General features: G+C 43.0%; 1 protein-coding gene across 1 annotated transcript in view; it reads left to right on the plus strand.

Moving 5' to 3' along the window:
- LOC126203934 (protein son of sevenless) overlaps positions 1 to 21,821 on the plus strand; it is a 168,431-nt gene that overhangs the window by 109,654 nt on the left and 36,956 nt on the right. Inside the window, exons 21-23 of the mRNA XM_049938330.1 lie at positions 965 to 1,081; positions 6,712 to 6,982; positions 12,069 to 12,430. Of these exons, the coding sequence (XP_049794287.1) occupies positions 965 to 1,081; positions 6,712 to 6,982; positions 12,069 to 12,430 (750 nt within the window). The remainder of the gene's footprint in view (positions 1 to 964; positions 1,082 to 6,711; positions 6,983 to 12,068; positions 12,431 to 21,821) is intronic.

Here is a 21,821-nt window from a genome sequence, read left to right on the forward strand (position 1 = left end):
CCCTCTCCCGCCTCCCCCTCTCCCGCCTCCCCCTCTCCCGCCTCCCCCTCTCTTCTTTTTATATCTATCGCACATACAATATCTTAGTAGAGCTCTAAAGTTATAGATCACTACTTTCTTGCACTCAAATTTGTGTTGCTAATAATTTGATTAAATGTACCGGGTGATCAAAAAGTCAGTATTAATTTGGAAACTGAATAAATCACGGAATAATGTAGATAGAGAGGTACAAATTGACACATACGCTTGGAATGACATGGGATTTTATTAGAACCAAAAAAATACAAAATTCAAAAAATGTCCGACAGATGGCGCTTCATCTGATCAGAATAGCAATAATTAGCATAACAGAGTAAGACAAAGCAAAGATGGTGTTCTTTACAGGAAATGCTCAATATGTCCACCATCATTACTCAACAATAGCTGTAGTCAAGGAATAATGTTGTGAACAGCACTGTAAAGCATGTCAGGAGCTATGGTGAGGCATTGGCGTCGGATGTTGTCTTTCAGCATCTCTAGAGATGTCTGTCAATCACGATACACTTGCGACCTCAGGTAACCCCAAAGCCAATAATCGCACAGACTGAGGTCTGGGGACCTGGGAGGCCAAGCATGACGAAAGTGGCGGCTGAGCAAACGATCATTACCAAATGACACGCGCAAGAGATCTTTCACGCATCTAGCAATATGGGGTGGTTCTAATAAAACCCCATGTCATTCCAAGCATGTGTGTCAATTTTTACCTCTCTATCTACATTATTCCGTGGTTTATTAAGTTTTCAAATTTATACTGACTTTTTGATCATTCCTGTTTTAAGTCTGTCTCTGGTTTCACTGTATTTAATGTAAATCTTCCTTTTCATATCTTTATAAAAAATAGAATATAGAATATGCATACATTGTAACTATAACTCCACACGCCATAACTTCAAAATTATTTTTTGAGTGTCCTTTTTTATTGCAGCATTTTTTGGAAACACTGGCACCATTTGAAGATATGAAAGATGCAGATATCAGCAATTACTTGTACAATAAGTCATTGGAAATAGAGCCTCGTGGTTGCAGACAGCCACCTAGATTTGTGAGTAAAAAATAAATAAATAAATTTATGTAGCGTGATAATTCCAGGAAATGGCAATAAAACTTCAATATAAAACACACACAAATGGGTTCAGTTACTGCACAGGGCCTCTAAAAATAAATTGTGGAAAATGCATGAACTGAACAGTGTCAGTATCTGCCTCTCACTCATTAATGTATAACCCATTTGGGTCATGACCACTATTAACTGATTCATATTGTGAATGTCTGGCAATATGGAGCACTGATTAATTAAGGAAAATAAACCCTTTCAATGAATCTGTAATCATTCTGAACTTTACGAACTGTTCTGTCATAATAATTTAAGAATTTTTTATTATTTTATTTCACATTAAATGCTTTGACCATTGCATCTTCGGAAGTTGTAATTAAGATCAGAAGCAATATAAAAATGTATGTACATATCAAGCACTAACAGCAGTGACACATCACTTGTTAAACTTAAAACTTCTCAAATAAGGTGAATGTATAGTAAACTGTGTGCTGAAGCAAGGTGTCAGCTACCAGTTAAGCTCAAAAGTTCACACTGGCAAAAACGGCAGCCGAGAGGCAACACTACAAATACTACCTGACAAATTTTGAAATATGACTTCATAGTTGATCATTGTACTGTGCACAATGAAGCACAGATGGATGAATAGAAGTTTACATTTCGTTTTTTTTAGAGAGAAATGATGCAAGCGTAATGGGAATGAAGTAATACGTGGAATATTGGTTCAAGCTTTCAAACATTTCAATCATTATTGATCGATTAACAGTTATAGTCATCAGTCTGGTTTGATGCAGCTATTGAAATTTGTGTTCTGTTCAATTTTATTTGTATCTGCATTGCAGCAACAGCTGACATCCACTCGAACTTGCTTATTGTATTTGAGCCTTGGTTGTCTTCTACAGTTTTAACCCCCAACTCTTCCCTTACTTACCAAACTGACTATTGCTTGATGTCTCAAGATGTGTCCTATCAATCAATCCCTTCTTTTAGCCAACATGTGCCATATATTTCTTTTCTGTTCAGTTCAGTATGGCCTCAGTAGTTACCCACTCCACTCATGTAATCTACAACATGCTTCTGTAGCACCACATTTCAAAAGTGTGTGTTCTTTTCTCAACTATCCTATTTATCATCCATGTTTCACTGCCTTTCAGGGCTACACTTCAAACAAATGCTTTCAGAAAAATGCATCCTAACACTTAAATTTATGACATATTTTAATATTGTTCTTTTTCAAGGGCACTTTCCTTGCTATTGTCAGTTTACATTTTATATCTCTCCACTTTCGGTGTCACTGTCTTGCTACACAAATAGCAAAACTCATCTACCATTTCCAGTAATTCATTTCCTAACCAAATTATCTGGGCTTGATGTGATTTAGCTAAACGTCTTTCTTCAGGGACACAGGATGTTTATTCTCAACATTTCCCTACTTGTCTCTGTTAGCAATATATATGTGAAATAGAAATCAAAAATCTTAGAGGAATTTCAGCATTTATTGCAGTAAGCAGGTGCATTTGCTTTGCCAGCTCATGGTAAACCACTTCAAGTGAATCTTGGAACACCTGATGAAGCAACTTTCACCATATCACAAATAGAAACCTGAGAAACCAAAATATAGTCAGCGGATTTCTATTTGTGAAATAGAAATATCCCTGTGTGTCATGGAAAGCGTTACAAATTCATTGAAATACTAGTACACTCCTATAGCTTTTCTCATTAACCTTCTCTTTTCAAGAAAATACCCATTCTGAACAGCTGATCTTCCATTCCCTTTACCATCTCTGCCCCAAGATGGCCTATATCAGTTACTCCACCTTTCTGTAAATAAGCTGTGTTAGTATTTCACAACCATGACTTATTAAACTGACAGTTTAGATCAAGCAGTGGAAAGTCGAGGATGGAATAACAACAATATTGTGAAAAATATGGAATTGCTACTCATCATATAAAGGAGACTTGAGTTGCTGATAGGCATGTTGAAAAGACAGTTATGCATTTAACCCTTCAATTAAAAGGCCTTCTACCAAAATAGAGGACACACACATACATTCCGACAAGCACAACTCGCACACATGACCAGTCTAGCCACTGTGGCCAGACTGCACACTAAAACTGCACCTGGTGGAAACATCAGTCTGGTATAGGTGGTGGGGGTACAGAGGCTGAGGGGAAGGGATAGCAGGATAAGGGGTGGGGAAAGATGTGGTTCTGCATGTGGAAGCATGCAGGGGCATGGTGGGGGTGGGCTAGAGCTGCTAGGTGCAGTCAAGTTGTGTTTTTTTTTTTTTTTTTGGGGGGGGGGGGTTAAGAAAGTAGAGAAGGGAAAAAAAGACTGTTGGCATAGAAGGTTGTGTAGTGCTGGAGCAGGATACGTAGGTGGAGGGCAGGCACTAACGAACGTTGAGGCCAGGGGGTTATGGGAACTTATGATATATTACTGGGAGAGTTCCTCCCTGTGCAATTTGAAAATGCTGGTGTTGTCAGGAAGGAGCCAGTTGGCACAGATTGTGAAGTGGTCATTGAAGTGAAGCACATAATGTTAGACAGTGTGCTCAGTAACTGGGTGGAGCAGCTGTCTTGTGGCCAGTCGGTTGGTGGCCATTCATGTAGATAGACTGTTTGTAAGTTGTCAGGCCCATGTAGAATGTAGCACGGCGATTGCAGCTTAGTTTGTATATCATTTGGCTGTTTTCACAGAAGGGCCTGCCTTAGATGGGGTAGGAAATGCTTGTGACAGAATTGGAATAGGTGATTGTGGTAGGATGTATGGCACACGTCTTGTACCCAGGTTTATTGCAGGGATATTAGCCATGAGGCAAGGGATTGGGGGCACAGTTGGAGCAGGGATGAACAAGAATATTGCACAGGTTTGGAGGGTGACAGAATACCTCTGTGGGAGTGGTAGGAAGGATAGTGATTAGAATATTCTGCACTTCAGGTCACAATGTGAGGTAGTCAAAACCCTGGGGGCAAATATGATTCAGTTACTGCAGTCCTGGGTGGTATTGAGTCACAAGAGGTGTGCTCCATTGCGGCCAGACAATGGGTGTGTGGGCAGTGGTGGGTGACTGGAGATATGAGGCGCAGGAGATCTGTTTCTCTATAATGTTGGGAAGGTAACTACAGTCTGTGAAGGCCGCTGTGAGACACTTGCTATATCTGGAGGACTGCTTGTCACTACAGATGCGATGACCATGGGTGGATTGGCTGTGTGGATGAGATTTCTTGACACGGAGTGAGTCACAGTTGTCAAAGTGGAGGCATTGCTTGTGGTTCGTAGGTTTAATGAGGAGAGGTGGGGGAGGGGAGGGCAGTTGGCATCAACAATGATACCAGGGCACCTTGTGGTAAAGGACAGGAACTGTGAAGAGTTGATGGAGGAAATGACTGATGTTTTTTTATATAGGAGGGTAGGTTAAGAGTCATAGGCTGAAGGTGTTGGTCCATGAGATCGGAGATCGTTACTTCGGGGGCACAGTAATTTGCCCAAATGAGTCATCCTGAGTGGTTGGGATTATAGACTTTAGAAGGCAGTGCAATAGGAGTTTTGGGAGTAGTAGAGATGAGAGGAGGGGGAGGGGGGGGAGAGAGAGAGGGGGGGGTAAGTTCTGAGTTAGGCCTAAGGATTTGAGGAGGGACTGCAGATACTGCTGGATTTCTGGAATGGGGTCACTGTGGCAGGGTTTGCAGGTGGATGAATCTGACAGCTGGCAGAGTCCTTCTGCCATATAATCCCAGCAGTTCAAAACCACAGTAGTGGAACCTTTGTTGGATCAGGAGCAGTTTTCAGCTGGTAGGTTTCAGTTTTTCCTGCCGGTGTATTATGGTTGGTTTCCATGTTAAGAGTTTGAGTGATGGTGAGGCAAGGTTTGAGGGAGTGATTTGGGAGCAGTGGGGGTGTATCGTGGTTGAATGGAGGTTGAATGGAGTTGTGAATGGAGTCAGGCAGGTTTCAGTATTGGTTTGGGTTGGGTGTTATTGCTAGCATTCGTGGTGAAAATGTTCCCATTGGAGGGGCTAGTAGGAGGAGAGAAGGTCTTTCGAGGGAGGTTTGTAGTCTGTTGTAGAGGTGGCGGATAGTTGTATAATCAAAGGCTGCAGTAGGAGGTGAACAGGTGGAATTGGAGAATTTTTTTGAGATGTTCTGAATGTTGCTGTAGTTCCTGGGGGGTTAGTATTTCAGTGTGAGAAATTTAATGCAGGAATTTGGGATTGCAAAGCAGTAAAATTTTATGGTTAGAGAAGTGGTGTTGCAAGGCAGTTTGGGTGTGATTTTTGTGGTTTTTCAGGACTAGATTGGCAAGTATGTAATCTGACCAGATAAAGGTCATTGTGGAAGGAGGGATTGTGGCCAGAAATGGGTAATTTGAGGGGGTGGGATCACTCCATAGCTGAGCAAAAATGCAGGAACAGTATGTGGGACTGGGTCCTGGCTAACAGTTCAGTAATATGCACCTGTCAGTGCTTGCTTTCAACAGCATTTAATTTTAAAAAAATGGAATGAGTTGAAAGAAAAATTGACTGTTGTTGGTGGATTTCAGTGTTTGGACGATGGCTATCTGTTCCATGTATTACTTGTTTATATTACAATTTACCCATAGTTTGAAAATATAGTTACAGTGAAACTCCACTTTTACGCTTTTCAAGGGACTTCCAAAAAATGGCGTAAAATGCGGGAAAATGTAAAATGTGGGAAATAACGTTTTAAGCTGTAAAAGTTATGTATAGCATACCACTTGCACTTTATGTATGATATATGTACATAATGCATCAGAAGACTTGTCAAGGACTTGTTTATTATATAATGAAAGTTTATTATATAATAAAAACCGCTGATGTAACTGGAACTGATAACTGTCTGGGAAGTAGGAACGTTTGACTCAATTTCATATGTCATAATCGATGTTTTTGAAAGCCTGCAGCTGTCATTCGACAAAGGTCTCACGATGATCACAACAATCACGGATCTGTTTTTGCACAGTAGAGAATGTTTGAAAATGGCTGTGATTGGTCATGATACCTTATTCGAAAGAACCTAGTTACTCCCATCAGCCACCACGCCAAGTAGAGCTTGGCAGCGGCAGGAGATAGGGCACAAATTGTTCCAACACTTCTTAAGCACTTACCGTTTCAAATCCACTGCGTAGAGTGCCCTGGTGTGAAGAAACTTAACGACATCATATTTGTAAACACTACTGGACGGCCAACATCATGTCAGCACAATTTTCTGTCCACAAACACATTTTCGTAATGCATAAATCACGGGAAAATTATAAATATGTTGATGCAAAATCAGGTGCAAATTAACATTGTGGGCATAGGAAATTTGATGGGACTGGTAAAAAATGTCAGAAAGGGCAAGAAAACTTCAATTCCGAGAACGTAAAAATGGTGTTATAGGGTATCAATTCTGCACCATAAATGGAAATAGTCTTTAAGTCTTTACAGAAAATCTAATTGCAACCTGCCTTATCAGTACTGTCTGTCTGTCACTCTGTGCGGGGTGTGTGTGTGTGTGTGTGTGTGTGTGTGTGTGTGTGTGTCAGTCAGAGAGAGAGAGAGATAGAGAGAGAGAGAGAGAGAGAGAGGATTATTTTTGTGTTCATTTGTTTCAGTCTCGAAAATGGCCAGATTTGAATCTTAAATCACCTGGTATTAAACCACGCAACCTCCCTGGTCGCAGTCATCCTCCTGGCCCATTGCCTTCTTTGGGAGAGCGTCATCTGTTTCCTTCCACAAACCGCTTGCCAGAGGATGGAGAAGAAACAACCACCCCACGAACACCACACACCTGCTCGGCTCCACATACACCTCCACACCATGTACCAACACCTGCATCCTCAGCTGCCGACTTCTCTGTTTTCGCAAACATTATGATTGGGCAAGGTGAGTTCTCTGCTCCTGTCCATATTATCGTAAATAATCTCAAAAACAAATTAGCTCGGTAAAATACAAAAATAAATGTTGAAAGGTTTCCATCCAAATCTTACCATCATGCTCTCACTTATCGGTCTTTCTACTGTACCTTCGAACTCAGCAATCATTGTAATCAGTTTTGTAATATTCAGGTATTTCTTTCACAACCTTGAGTGCCTTTTCATCAAATGAAATCCTAGAAATGACATAAACCAGATTTTCTAGTGTGTTTTTAAAGGGTTCTTGGTTCGAGTTAATAATGCGTAACTCGCTCAGTCACACACTCAATTGCAAGTGTCCTGTGTTTTTACAAGAAGTACTGCAGTATTGGTAATGTGACTGACTCCCATGTAATGTCATGAACAACCAGCCTGTGCTGTCATGAGTAGCTTACATATCTGAATGAACACACACTTATTGTACAAATGACTGTTCTATGGCTATTTCATTATATAATTTAGATGACCAGAGAAGAAAATTCCGCTCAATATATTGTGTTCACAATACAGCAAGCTCCAGATTATCCAAGTTAATGCCAATCCAAGACTGCATGGATAACTAAAAAGCACAGATAATCCCAAATACAGGTAAATGTTCGGGAATGCAGTATGCAGCTGTAACAGTATATTTTATTAGAGACATAACAAGTAAATGTCACTTTGAAAGTGCACTGCATTACTCACATGTTACTTGTGTGAAACCTGAGTAGAAATTATTAACCTTTAGCTCCCAGGGTAAGGGCGAGACAAGTGCACTTAGAGAAAATTGCCAGCATATGTGTTAAGAGGGCAGTGCCTCCATATTTAGCTGAATGTGAAATGAGAGATGATGGAGAAAATATGTTGGCCATGTCAGACACAGGGACGGGGAAGTGAATGTGAGTCACATGCTTAATTGTGTATTCTAAACAAAGGTATTTGTTCTAAATGTAGCAGAATACTTCAGGCTTAATTTTTTACTTTTATCTTTTAATCTGCAAATTATATTAAGATAATCCACGAACAGGATGACACACATCAGCATAATTGGGAACTAGCTGTACTTTAAAAAAATATTGCCAGTTTTACAGGATATTAGGCCTCAATCAGTCTTTAACTGTACAATTTATGATGCTTATGAAATATGTTACCTTATGGCCTGCAATATGGATAGTAAGAGTGTCCAAGGTAAAGGTTTATAATTTGAGGAGTAAATGTAAGGACCCAATGAATAATAGAGGAATTGAGTTGTTGAAAGGCACATAAAGACAGAATACTTTGAAATGAATCACTTTGTGAGTAAGAGTACACAAAACTTACGGATACATTGTCCTGGCTGACTACATAGTGCCGACACTGTAGCTCGATTGGATTGGTGATTGTGTCTGACAGATGGGGTTGGGGAAGAGTGGCTGGTGGTGAGGACGAAGAGACGATAGTTGCGAGAATAGAAATGTGGAAGGCAGAGGCAGCGAGTACAATGGGGAGAAAAGCAGTATGCGCATCAGAAATGGTGAAGGTCCTGGGGCAGGAGTGGAGGTGGGTCTTGGGCAAAAGTCTAACAGCGATACAGGCCTGGAGGATTATGGAAAAACAGCATGTGTTGCAGGGACAACTCCCATCTACACATTTTGGGAGAGCTGGTGTTGAGGAGAAGGATCTGGATGCACGAGTGGTGAAGAGGCCACTGTGCTCGATGGCGTGTTCTGGTCTTGACCACCCTTTGACAGTGACAGTTTGTTTGAAAAGCTTGTTGGTGCTCGTGCCCACACACAGTGCTGTGCAAGAATTGCGGCAGAGCTGTTAAAACATAACTGCCTTCACAGGTGGCCTCTGCCTCCGATAGCACAGGATAAGCCTGTGATGGGTCTGGAGTGGGATGGGCCGAGTGGTTGAATTGGTTGGTTCTCATACTGGGGTTTCCCGCAAAGGTATGATCAAGGAGGTGCAGAGTAAGGGTAGACCAGGATACAGCATAGATAAGGTTGGGTGTTGGAATACTACTTTGAGAGGGATGGGAAGGATTGTGTGTTCCTTATTGTCGAGCACGACAATAGCCTTCGAAGCCCTGACTGAGAATATGGTTCGGTTGTTAAAGTCCAGGATCATACCGAGTGATATGTGTACAGCAATTCCCTTCATGTCAAGATCCCCACTGGTACAGCAATGACCCCTCTCAAACAGTACTTTAACTGACGTCTTGATTTCAAACCCACTGCCTCATTCCTTATACATATATCACCTACAGTCTCGTGCATAACTACTTATTTTTTGACAATACAATGTAAATGATAGATAAAAAATATACTCGTCGAGCTGTGGCAAGAGAACACACACATAAAAAGGTTTAACTTTTACAAGCTTTTGGAGCCAGTGGCTTCTGATTTTGGCAGAAGAGTTGAAAGGGAAAGAAGAGGGGTGAAAGAAAAGAACTGAAGAGGTTTAGGGAAAGTGGTACAGTTCAGAAAGTTCACCTAGAACCCTGGGCCAGGGGAGGCTTACCAGACGGGATGAGGAGGAGAGACCCAGAGTTCTCAGTGACTTTCTTAACTGTACCTTTTTCCCTAAATCTCTCCAGTCCATTTCCTTTGCCCCATTTCCTTTCTTTTCACCTCTTCTGTCAGAGGAAGGAGCCACTGACACTGAAAGCTTGTAAAAGTTAAACCTTTTTGTGTGTGTTCTCCTGCTGCCGTTTGATGAGTAGATATTTTTTTTTTTCTGTCCATTTACGTTTTACTGTCAATAATTGATTATTTTCATACTTAACTTATGAGGAGAAGATATACAAACAGATCTATGCCTTATCTAAGGGCACTCTAACGATTACCTCTTATGTTGGCCTGTATGTGGGCCACCTAGAGGAAACCTTCTGAGCTACCCAAACATCTAGTCTCTTTAGCTCCATTGATGATATTTTTGTGATGTCTATCCAGGTCTGAGATGATATGTATGCAGGGCTGAGACACCTTCTGGAAGGCATCTGCCTACATGACCTACTTTACAAACACATTTCCCACACCATATCCTCACACACCCCTAACCCTGCCCCCAACTGCCCTGGTAGCCGTGTGTGTGTGTGTGTGTGTGTGTGTGTGTGTGTGTGTGTGTGTCTTTTTTTTTACGGCCGCCTACTTATGTGGGCATCGGATCGGTCCGGCATTTTGATGAGGGCTCTGTGTGCTGGCCAGCCTAGATTTGGTTTTTAGGTGGATTCCCACATCCCACTAGATGTATACTGAGCCGGTTCCCATGTTCTGCTTGGGTACACGATACACAAACATTTAGGACACTTTCTCTACCAGCACACAGAATTTAATCGATGTGCTTTTGTCTTGGGGGATGAATAGGAGACTGCTGACGTAGCTGTCTGGTCTCCTTAAACACTTGCAAATCGTCAGCAGCACCCTGTTACCACACACAGCAACTAGCTGTAAAGGCACACTCCTTCATCACTCAGTATCATTGCAGGCTGGAACAACCAAACTGTATCCTTCACCAGAGCTTTGAGTATTTATCTCCATGTCCAAAAGTAAGGAACATCCTACTCACAATCCTTCCCATCCCTCCTAAAATTGGTATCCCATTTCCCACCTAGTCTATGTAATATCCTAATTTGTCCTTACTCCTCACCCTCTCTGGACCTCTTGCCACACGGGTCATACTCCTGTGGAAAGCCCAGGTGCAAGATCTGTCAGATACCCAATTTACAGTCCTATAGAAGGTGGCACTATGCATGCTAGTTATATTTAATTATACATTTGCTCGAGAGGTGGCAGTAGAACAGAAATATGGCAATACGATGATAAATAATCGAAAACATTTATAAGCAGAGATGATATTCAGTTGTACTTAAAATTTTGGTGCACGGCTTTTGAAGTCCTGTACCTAGTAACTACCTAGTACCTGTAACTTTGCTGTCTGTTGACAGGCGGTAATTTAATAACTGTGACTGAAAATATTATGCAGACACTCTTAATTAACTGTTCGTATTGTTTCATAAATGGCGACTGCATTGTAGGAACTTGTCTTCTGGGTGGAACTGATGGAACTTAAACTGCAGGAACTGTACAAACAGAGCAAGCAGTGGCAACTGAGTTGACTGTTGGCAATGCATTGTTTTTTATGCCTGTTGGCAGAAGGATCTCCATACGTTCACATACTTGGCAGAAACAAAGTAGTCCATGGTTGACAGTGCCGTTTGTAGTGGCTGAAAACACTACAAGCAGACAAATGTTATGCAATTATGGACATGAGACAGAAGCAAAAGGTAGTCCCACTTAGTGAGCGCCATCTGGAGATTGCTGATTGAAACAGAGAGTGCGTGTGATGACTGATACACCTGTGTGGTGATAGCATCTCGTGGTATTGCCGTGTACCTCTTGCGCTGTGTATACAGCAATACTGCTATGTTAATACAATTAGTCATAAAATATTAATTGTTGAAAACTAGAATGAGAATCCAATCTTTTAAGAACTGATATTACCTTTATGTGTTACAAAGTAATATTTCACCCTTAATGAAACATGCAGGAGAAAGGAGAACAATGTTAGAAACTTCGATTTTATTTTTAATCCGTGAAATTTTTTCTCATCTGGCAATTTCTTGTAACACGTTCTTCACTTTGACTTTTATTGTTAAAAGCTCTCTCCAAATTAAAAAGTTCTATCTTCATGCGTGTTGTGTAACTGAATAGTGGCAGATCACTAGCTATTTCACTGAATAAACATACAAACTGAGAATTTGCAATTTGTTGCCCTATTTGTATATAACATAAATTATATATCTCACCCAGCTTCTTTCATTCAGTGCGACATACTTTCTATAAAATTTACATCTGGAATTGCAAACTGTGAACTTTGTGGTGGATTTCTTGATGAGGTCCTAAATTATCAGGAAAAGTGATTGCAAAAAAACACTATCATAATTCATCACAATATTTCTGGTCGAATTAGCAAGTATTGTATGCGAAATTGTATTTACTGTCATGAATAATATTGAAATTTGGGTGCCATTTTGATTGTTACTAAATGTTTGAAGAGTAGTTAATAATTACATGAATAATATTTCATATTTACAGCTGCTCCTTCTTTTGGAAGTTCTGGCAACCAGTCTCCTGGCCCCATATCTTCAACACCAGCCCCAAGTTATCCCAGTCTGGTACCAGCTTCAACTTCGGCAACAGCTTCTGCATCTGCGTCTCCAGCTACGTCTCCTGCAAATACTGGTGGCACGAGCCCGTCTTTTTCTCTTCAAGGACACAGTCACTCCAGCATGCAGCAGATACCTCAGTCCGGCACTCAGATGCAGAGTTCCTCCCCCTCCTGCACTGCAGCTCCAGTGCCGAGCCCTCGGCTGCCGCCGCCCCTGCCTCCGAGGATCCGGCGGCGAGAGAGTTCAGTCAGTGAAAGCTCTGTCTCTTCAGCAGTCAGTTCACATCAGGTAAATTATAACTACTCTCCCCCTCCCCCTCCTGACCTGTCCCCTCCTCCCAGCCAGTCCTCCCCACACCTCCCCATCCAGGCCAACCCTCCCCTCGCCGCCCAGTCCAACCCTCCCCGACTGCCCTCTACGCCCTTCCTTCACGACCTCCCTTTCCTTCTCCCTCCCGCGCCATGCTCTCTCCTCCCTCCCGCGCCATGCTCTCTCCTCCCTCCCGCGCCATGCTCTCTCCTCCCTCCCGCGCCATGCTCTCTCCTCCCTCCCGTGCCATGCTCTCTCCTCCCTCCCGCGCGCCATGCTCTCTCCTCCCTCCCGCGCGCCATGCTCTCTCCTCCCTCCCGCGCGCCATGCTCTCTCCTCCCTCCCGCGCGCCGTGCCCTCTCCTCCCTCCCGCGCGCCGTGCCCTCTCCTCCCTCCCGCGCGCCGTGCCCTCTCCTCCCTCCCGCGCGCCGTGCCCTCTCCTCCCTCCCGCGCGCCGTGCCCTCTCCTCCCTCCCGCGCGCCGTGCCCTCTCCTCCCTCCCGCGCGCCGTGCCCTCTCCTCCCTCCCGCGCGCCGTGCCCTCTCCTCCCTCCCGCGCGCCGTGCTCTCTCCTCCCTCCCGCGCGCCGTGCTCTCTCCTCCCTCCCGCGCGCCATGCTCTCTCCTCCCTCCCGCGCGCCATGCTCTCTCCTCCCTCCCGCGCGCCATGCTCTCTCCTCCCTCCCGCGCGCCATGCTCTCTCCTCCCTCCCGCGCGCCATGCTCTCTCCTCCCTCCCGCGCGCCATGCTCTCTCCTCCCTCCCGCGCGCCATGCTCTCTCCTCCCTCCCGCGCGCCATGCTCTCTCCTCCCTCCCGCGCGCCATGCTCTCTCCCCCCTCCCGCGCGCCATGCTCTCTCCCCCCTCCCGCGCGCCATGCTCTCTCCCCCCTCCCGCGCCATGCTCTCTCCCTCCCTCCCTCTCCCTCCTCCATTTCTCTCTGTCTCTGACACACACACACACACACACACACACATTAAAATGCGAGTTAACTTGTGAAATAATCCATACATATTTTAAAAATATATGAATGTATATTCCACATCTCCTCCTAAACAATTGCACTGATTTCAATCAAACTTTGTACACACTTACCTATCAAAGGTGTGAGGGTGGAAAAGTAGTGTAGACCCATACTTTATTCATCCAGTATTTCAGAATGAGAGCACTTAGTGACTTGCATGAAACTTTACACATTATTTCAAACTTTCACAAAACTTTTTCTCACTGGCAAGGCGCAGAAAAATGATGAAAGAGGAAAGTTCACTGCTTACTACATTTTTGCCGTTCATGCAGTCAAACTTCAGCATGTGGCATACCAGTACCAACAAAATTATGTCTTTATATGATACATAGTTCATACTGTACGTTAATAAACATGGAGCTGCATGAAAATGAACCTGCAGGGTAAAATTAAGCAGAGATACAAGTGAATTGTGTCTACAAATATGTGTGACATGTATTTGACATGTGTGAACGTGAGCAAAGGCACTGGTCAAGAGCTCCTGGAATGATTTCAACCAAATTTGGTACACATAATGATTGCAATATAGAAAGAAATACTGTGGGTGTAAAAACCACAAACCTGTTATTGTGTTGGATTTTATAACATGGAGAGAGAAAAGGGGAAGGAGATGATGAACACTTGGAGGGAGCGAGGAGCAGATGGACAGAGAGAGGGGGATGGGGAAGTTGACAGAGACCGGCGAGAGGAGGAATTGGACAGAGAAAGGAGAGAGGAAGAGAGGGACAGTGAGAGGGGGAGGAGGAGATGGACTAATAGAAGATTGGAATAAGTGCATACCTGGCAACACTGGGTACTCAGCTAGTAATACAGTAACGTATTGATAACTGCAGTATTGTATAACTGAAACTGATAGTTTCACGCAATTTGCTGTATGAAATATGTAAAGACAAATGAAAGTCATATTTAATCAGTTTTATGTTGTAGAATCCCTTTCATTTTGTAGCAAGATAAAGATGTAAATCACCTCTTTTCTGTGCATTTTTCTTATGTGGTCCTGTAACATAGATCACTTATGGCAGATTCACAGAAAAATTCTCAGACTCTGGAAATGTAATAACAAACATTTAATAAACTAAAACTGCCACAAAGGAACATTCAGATGATAAAGTATGAAGAATGATAAAAATGTAGAGATGTGTATAACTTCTGGTTTAATTTAAATTGATAGTGGAAATTAGGAACGACCAAGAATTGCACTACACAAAGGAAGTGGCTACTCGGGTAGCAGAGTACTTGTGGCGTGCACATGTTTTTTTTTTTAGGCTAGGCAGTAGTGCAAGGTGTTCTGATGAACACTCACCAGTCGACGTGCAGGCAGGGATATCAGGACGTGCTCAGTGTAAAGACACTTCAGCTATCAAGATATTAGCAGTAAATTTTCAGAGTGTTCGGAATAAAGTTCCTGAATTTACTGCCCTCCAGGAAGTGTGTGGCACGCAAATTATTCTTGTGACTGAGACCTGGCTGAACCCTGAGATAGGAAGTTCTGAAATATTTAGTGAGAGTTGGAACGTGTATCAGAAAGACAGATTAGACACCGTAGGTGGTGGCGTCTTCATTGCAGTTGACAAAAATATTGTGTCTATTGAGGTCAAAGTAGAGTGTGATAGTGAAGTTATCTGGACACGTTTAACAGGGCTAGGAGATATAGTTAATTGTGGGATGTTATTACCGGCCACCAGGTTCCACCGTGACAGTTCGAGTCATTTAAAGGAAGTCTACATTCTGTATCGCAGAAGTACCTGGATCATGCTATATTAGTCGGAGGCGACTTCAACCTACCTAGTATAGACTGGGATGTCTATGGATTAATTACAGGTGGTACAGACAAGCCGTTGTGTGAATTACTTTTGGACACATTATCCGAAAACTGTCTTGAGCAGCTAAATCGACAGCCAATGCTTAATGGAAATAATTTAGATCTGGTAGCCACAAACAGACCAGACCTTATCGATGGTGTCAGTGTTGAGACAGGGATAAGTGATCATGATGTTGTCATTACAACTATGGTCATGAAAGTTATTAAGTCAGTCAAGAAGGCTAGGAGAGTATTCTTACTAGAAAGAGCAGATAAGCAGTTGTTAGCATCCCACTTAGTAAATGAATCGACTTTATTTACTTCCGGTACGATGGACGTGGAAGAATTATGGGCAAATTTTAAACACATTGTAAATCATGCATTGGACCAGTATGTGCCGAAAAAGTGGGCTACGGACGGAAAAGACCCACCGTGGTTTAACAGCGCAATTCGGAGAATGCTCAGGAAGCAAAGGCAGTTGCACTCGCGGTACAAGAAAGATCGGGAGAATGAGGACAGGCAAAAGTTAGTAGAGATTCGTGCTGCTGTAAAAAGAGCAATGTGCGAAGCATTCAACCACTACCACCGTCATACCTTAGCAAAAGATCTTGCTGAAAACCCAAGGAATTCTGGTCTTACATAAAATCGGTAAGTGGGTCGAAGGCTTCCATCCAGTCACTCATTGATCAGTCTGGCCTGGCAATGGAAGACAGCAAAACGAAAGCTGAAATTTTAAATTTAGCATTTGAGAAATCTTTCATGCAGGAGGATCGTACAGACATACCGCAATTTGAGTCTCGTACAGATTCCTGTATGGAGGACGTAGTGATACACATCCCTGGTGTTGTGAAGCAGCTGAATGGGTTGAAAATAAATAAATCGCCAGGTCCTGATGGGTTTCCAATTCGGTTTTACAGAGAGTACTCTACTGCATTGGCTCCTTACTTAGCTTGCATTTATCGCGAATCTCTTGCCCAACGTAAAGCCCCAAGTGACTGGAAAAAAGCGCAGGTGACGCCTGTATCTAAGAAGGGTAGAAGGACGGATCCTCAAAATTACAGACCAATATACTTAACATCGGTTTGTTGCAAGATTCTTGAACATATTCTCAGTTCGAATATAATGAATTTCCTTGAGACAGAGAAGTTGCTGTCCATGCATCAGCACGGCTTTAGAAAGCATTGCTCCTGCGAAACGCAACTCGCCCTTTTTTCACATGATACCTTGTGAACCATGGGTGAAGGGTATCAGACGGATGCCATATTCCTTGACTTCCGGAAAGCGTTTGACTCGGTGCCCCACTGCAGACTCCTAACTAAGGTACGAGCATATGGGATTGGCTCCCAAGTATGTGAGTGGCTCGAAGACTTCTTAAGTAATAGAACCCAGTACGTTGTCCTCAATGGTGAGAGTTCATCAGAGGTGAGGGTATCATCTGGAATGCCCCAGGGAAGTGTGGTAGGTCCGCTGTTGTTTTCTATCTACATAAATGATCTTTTGGATAGGGTGGATAGCAATGTGCGGCTATTTGCTGATGATGCTGTGGTTTACGGGAAGGTGTCGTCGTTGAGTGACTGTAGGAGGATACAAGATGATTTGGACAGGATTTGTGATTGGTGTAAAGAATGGCAGCTAACTCTAAATATAGATAAATATAAATTAATGCAGATGAATAGGAAAAAGAATCCTGTAATGTTTAAATACTCCATTAGTAGTGTATCGCTTGACACAGTCACGTTGATTAAATATTTGGGCGTAACATTGCACAGTGATATGAAGTGGGACAAGCATGTAATGGCAGTTGTGGGGAAGGCGGATAGTCATCTTCGGTTCATTGGTAGAATTTTGGGAAGATGTGGTTCACCTGTAAAGGAGACCACTTATAAAACACTAATACAAACTTTATCAGTATACACTTCCGGGCTAAGTTGCCGTGGTCGATCTGTAGAAATTCTTCTCCCTGACGTTTCGTTCTCAACCATGGAGAACATCTTCCGAGGTGAGTCGACGACTGGCTGCTAGGAGCTGGGGCTGCCGCTTATATGGAGACCGTAGAGGGCGCCACCACACGTCACGTGGCGTCGATGTGTGGCTATCTCTGGCTAATGCAACTTATTCTTGAGTACCGCTAGAGCGTTTGGGATCCCTATGAGGTCGGATTGAGGGAGGACATAGAAGCAATTCAGAGGCGGGCTGCTAGATTTGTTACTGGTAGGTTTGATCATCACGCGAGTGTTACGGAAATGCTTCAGGAACTCGGGTGGGAATCTCTAGAGGAAAGGAGGCGTTCTTTTCGTGAATCACTACTGAGGAAGTTTAGAGAACCAGCATTTGAGGCTGACTGCAGTACAGTTTTACTGCCGCCAACTTATATTTCGCGGAAAGACCACAAAGATAAGATAAGAGAGATTAGGGCATATAGGCAGTCATTTTTCCCTCGTTCTGTTTGGGAGTGGAACAGGTACCCTCCGCCACGCACCGTATGGTGAATTGCAGAGTATGTATGTAGATGTAGATGTAGATGAATTCTGCATGTGTACAGTGTACTTCCATGCATGCAGAGTTCTTCTGTCACCTGCCTGCATATTCCCCCTGTCATGTCACGCTGTGTGTGCGGGAAGGTGGGGAAATGGTGAATACACTGCTGTTAGCTGGAAACACAGTTGTGTGGAGAACATTAAACGGCTTGTGTGTGTCTTGGTTTCTCGTTTCATAACAACTTAGATCACAAACAAACAAAGTTTCAGTTTTATTTAATTAATTTTGGCTCGTGAAGATGTGAAATTTATATCTGTTACAAGCTGTTGGTATACAGACACCCATGCAGACAATTTTGTAGTTTTGTCACTCAGGTTTCTGTAAAAATCTGTAAAAATCATCTGTTGATCTTAATTTTTTGCATTTCCATTGTCAGCTAAATCTTTTAAGTTCACTTTGCGCAATCTTGTAATGCTGTTCCATAGCAGATTTGTGGTACTCGGTTATGCAACTGTGTAATAGATATCAGGAATTCTCGTTCTTCTCTTCTGTGATTACAAACAATGGAAACTCAAGGTTGGGATAGCAACTATGTAAGGAATAGAATAGATTACTACTCACTGTAAAGATGACCCATTGAGTTGCAGACAGGCACAATGAAACTACTTACACGTGCTGCTATTGGCTGAAGCCTTACTCAGCAAAGAAAACACATTTCATTCACACAAGCGAGCACACCTCACACACACTTGGCCACCACCACTGGTAGCTTCACATTCTCAAACACTGTGTTCTCTACCATCTAGTAGCAGATTACCACAATGTGACCTTTTTTTCCTACAATTAAGACACAGTCCAATGCTGTGGACACTATGAAATATTGTGTTGGTAGTAATGACATGCACACGATGCAACAGATAACGGTGGCTGGAATGCTGTTTACGTGATGCGTGGAAGCCACCAGATTGGCTGGCTCGCACCTCCGATACGTCGTCTTCTGCAGACACAGTGACAAAGTCAGGCTATCCTGCACTGTCATGACATGACACTGTGTTTCCAGCTGCCGGCCAGTGGCATGTGAGACCTCATACAACTGGGCACTGGACAACATCTTGTCGAGGGAAGGCTTTGTATAGTTGGAGAGCCCATTTCCAGACTTCCTTATCTGGAGTGGAGCAGATTATAACATCACGAACCATGACATCCTCACAAGACTCTTTTGACTAGGATGTGACAAATTGCGCTTGTGACTAAGGCCAAAAGAGAGAGATCCCAGGCATGATAATACTAATGGGGCTGTTTCTCGCATTGGTAGAATTAAACGCTAGTGGTCACGGCATTCGTATGGCAGTGATAGTAGGAAGACAGCAGTGAGCATAAACTGTCAAAGGCATCAGAGACGATTCCTGCAATGGTGCGAGATGCTGCAACATCTGATACGAGGTGGGAGAAATCCCTTACAAAAACAGTGCACAGCATATCTTTGCATCTGTAATGTTGAAAGTATGGAAATGTTGCCGTATACAGTTTTCGTACACTTCCCAATATTCTGCCACATTTGAAACTGTGGGAACAGAGGAGAAAGCATAGCCAAAGACGAAGCGGGAGAAAACAACGCTGGCACAGCCTGTTACATGATGATAAGAAATTCCATCAGTTGTTACAGCAATGTTTGAAGCAGAGCTTCCATGTCACAACAATAAAAATGCCACAATGAAAGGCGTAAAGCAATCGCACAGCAAAACACTTGAAAAATCACCCTACTCCTCACCAGTATGTTCCGACTACAAGAAAACACACACAACACTTTATTACTTCAAGAATACTGGTACAGGAAAACACTTGCAATGGAGTGGCTGCACTACTTTTCTGAGACACACAGACTGAATCTCAACATATGAGTGAGAGTGAGGCTTTCCAGACCTGAATCTATAAACCATCAGCCAGCAACATGCACAACTGAGGGGCTGTTTGCACATCTGAGAGTGGAGGCCTCTGCTGGTGCTAACACCTTGTGACTTTGTACCGTGCAACTGAGCGCTCAGTTTTCGGATGTGGAATCCTACCTGGGTCAGTACAGATTTGGCCGTGCTACTGTAGCATGTAATAGTAGAGCTGTGCATGGAAGTTGTGGAGGCCCAGTCCAAAAATCAATTGAATCTTGTATGTCTTCTCTAAAATGTATAAACTACTCTGGTGATCACTGACAGTGAAGCAGAAAGTGCAGCATTTATGACGATGAAAGAAAAAGCTTTTAGGAAATGCGGCCTCTAGCATTTATTACTACTTATATGTCAGCTATTAAGAAACCACTCACCAAAAGTAATGCCTCAGCACACTCAGATATCAGAATCGAGCACAAGGATATGCTCTTATACATGCTCTTATACATGTCAGGAGAAAAATTGCATCTCACCCTGAAACTGTGCTGAAGTCATCAACAAAAGCATTAGAAGTTGTCCACATAAAAAATTCATAGCAGAGAAAAATTAGTCATTGCCTTTCCCCTTGCAACCAACACCTGCAGTAAATAAAGAAAAATGACCGACAAGAAGCTGATCAAAATTATGGAAATTAGCAGTTAAACCGTCAGACTGAGAAACTGTCTCCTTTTCTGATGGTGATTTTGATATTGATGGCATTGATGACCTCACGTAGGATGAGAGAGCTCGTCTCTGTCTAATGTTCCCCCTAATCTCTTTTGTAAAAGTCACTGACACGCTTGTGCTAAGGGATAAGAAGCAACAATTCTTACATGAGGTGTGATCTTACTGGAGTAAGAGCTGAGGGTGGGGTGGCTGTTTTCGTCAGTGACAGATACTACTTGTCTCCATTAGCTCTTAGCATGGGGATACAAGTAGTTGCAACGGAAGTTATTGTAACTGTTAAAATCACACTGTCTTCATACATTCCACTGCATGATACATTGGACAAATATGCACTGAAAGAGCTTGTAAGGAACTCCCCTCTCCATTCCTCGTAATGGGAAACTTCAGTACTCAGTGTGTACTGTGAAGTTCAGGTACGCCATGCCCCAGGGGTCAAGTCATCCATTTAGAGGACATATACATTTTGAATTGTGATCAGATGACACAATTTTCTACAGCTACAGGTTTGTCTTCAGCAATTGCTTTGCTTTCTGGTCTTCAGGAGTCTGTGCTGGGAAGAGGCCACAGATTTGTATTCTAGTGAAAAGTTTCCATTGTGGGTCTGCCTGATGAATTGGGCAGTAATCGAAAGGAGACCACAAATGTGGGTGTATAAAATGGCAAACTGGATGAGATACAGGCAAAAGGGCATATTCAAACAAAACGAAAGTTGGTGGACCGTATTACCTTTGTGAGCGCCGAAGAAACCATACTGCCACCTAGCAACCATCTCGGAAGACAGCCTGTCCCTTGTCAGAATGAAGAATGCTGCTAGGAAAGTAAAGCAAGGCACAAAACTCTTCAAAAATTGAGACTCATGTGATTTTGATGTGATAAAAATTATTTTCATTGCAGCAGAATGAACAGTTCTGAAGATGGCTACTGCATAGTTGCAGCCGGTAATTCCGTTTAAAAAAAAAGATATTCAGCCAGGAAAAAAAAATAGTACACCCTTTTAGAGGTTACCAATTCACCAAGATTTATTGTTGCAACAGTGTCGACTCTGGCATCCAATTGATTGTACAGATGGAGAATACTGTCCAGGAATATGTTGTACCATGCCTGCTCGACCTACGTACGTGGGTTTGTATGAGTTGTTGGTTGACAAGTCAGTTCTCGTCCCATCATAGTCCACAAATGCTCGATTGGAGACAAGCGTGGAAATAACGCTTGCCAGGGAAGTTGCTGCACATCTTGCAGAGCTCATCAAGTTTCACGGGCAGTGTGTGTGTGTAAGCATTATCCTCTTGGAACAACACGTCACCTTCCTGTTGCAAGAATGGCAAAAGAACAAGTGCACGTACTTGAGTGCAAGTTAGCATCTCATCCAGAAACAACAGTCCATCAAGACCTTGGGTAGGGACAGTGTGTCTTGGATGAATGCACTTCTCACCAGGTCTACGTCTTACACAGAAACATCCAT

This window comes from Schistocerca nitens, chromosome 9, assembly GCF_023898315.1.
Source record: "Schistocerca nitens isolate TAMUIC-IGC-003100 chromosome 9, iqSchNite1.1, whole genome shotgun sequence".
NCBI classification, from domain to species: Eukaryota; Metazoa; Arthropoda; class Insecta; order Orthoptera; family Acrididae; genus Schistocerca; species Schistocerca nitens.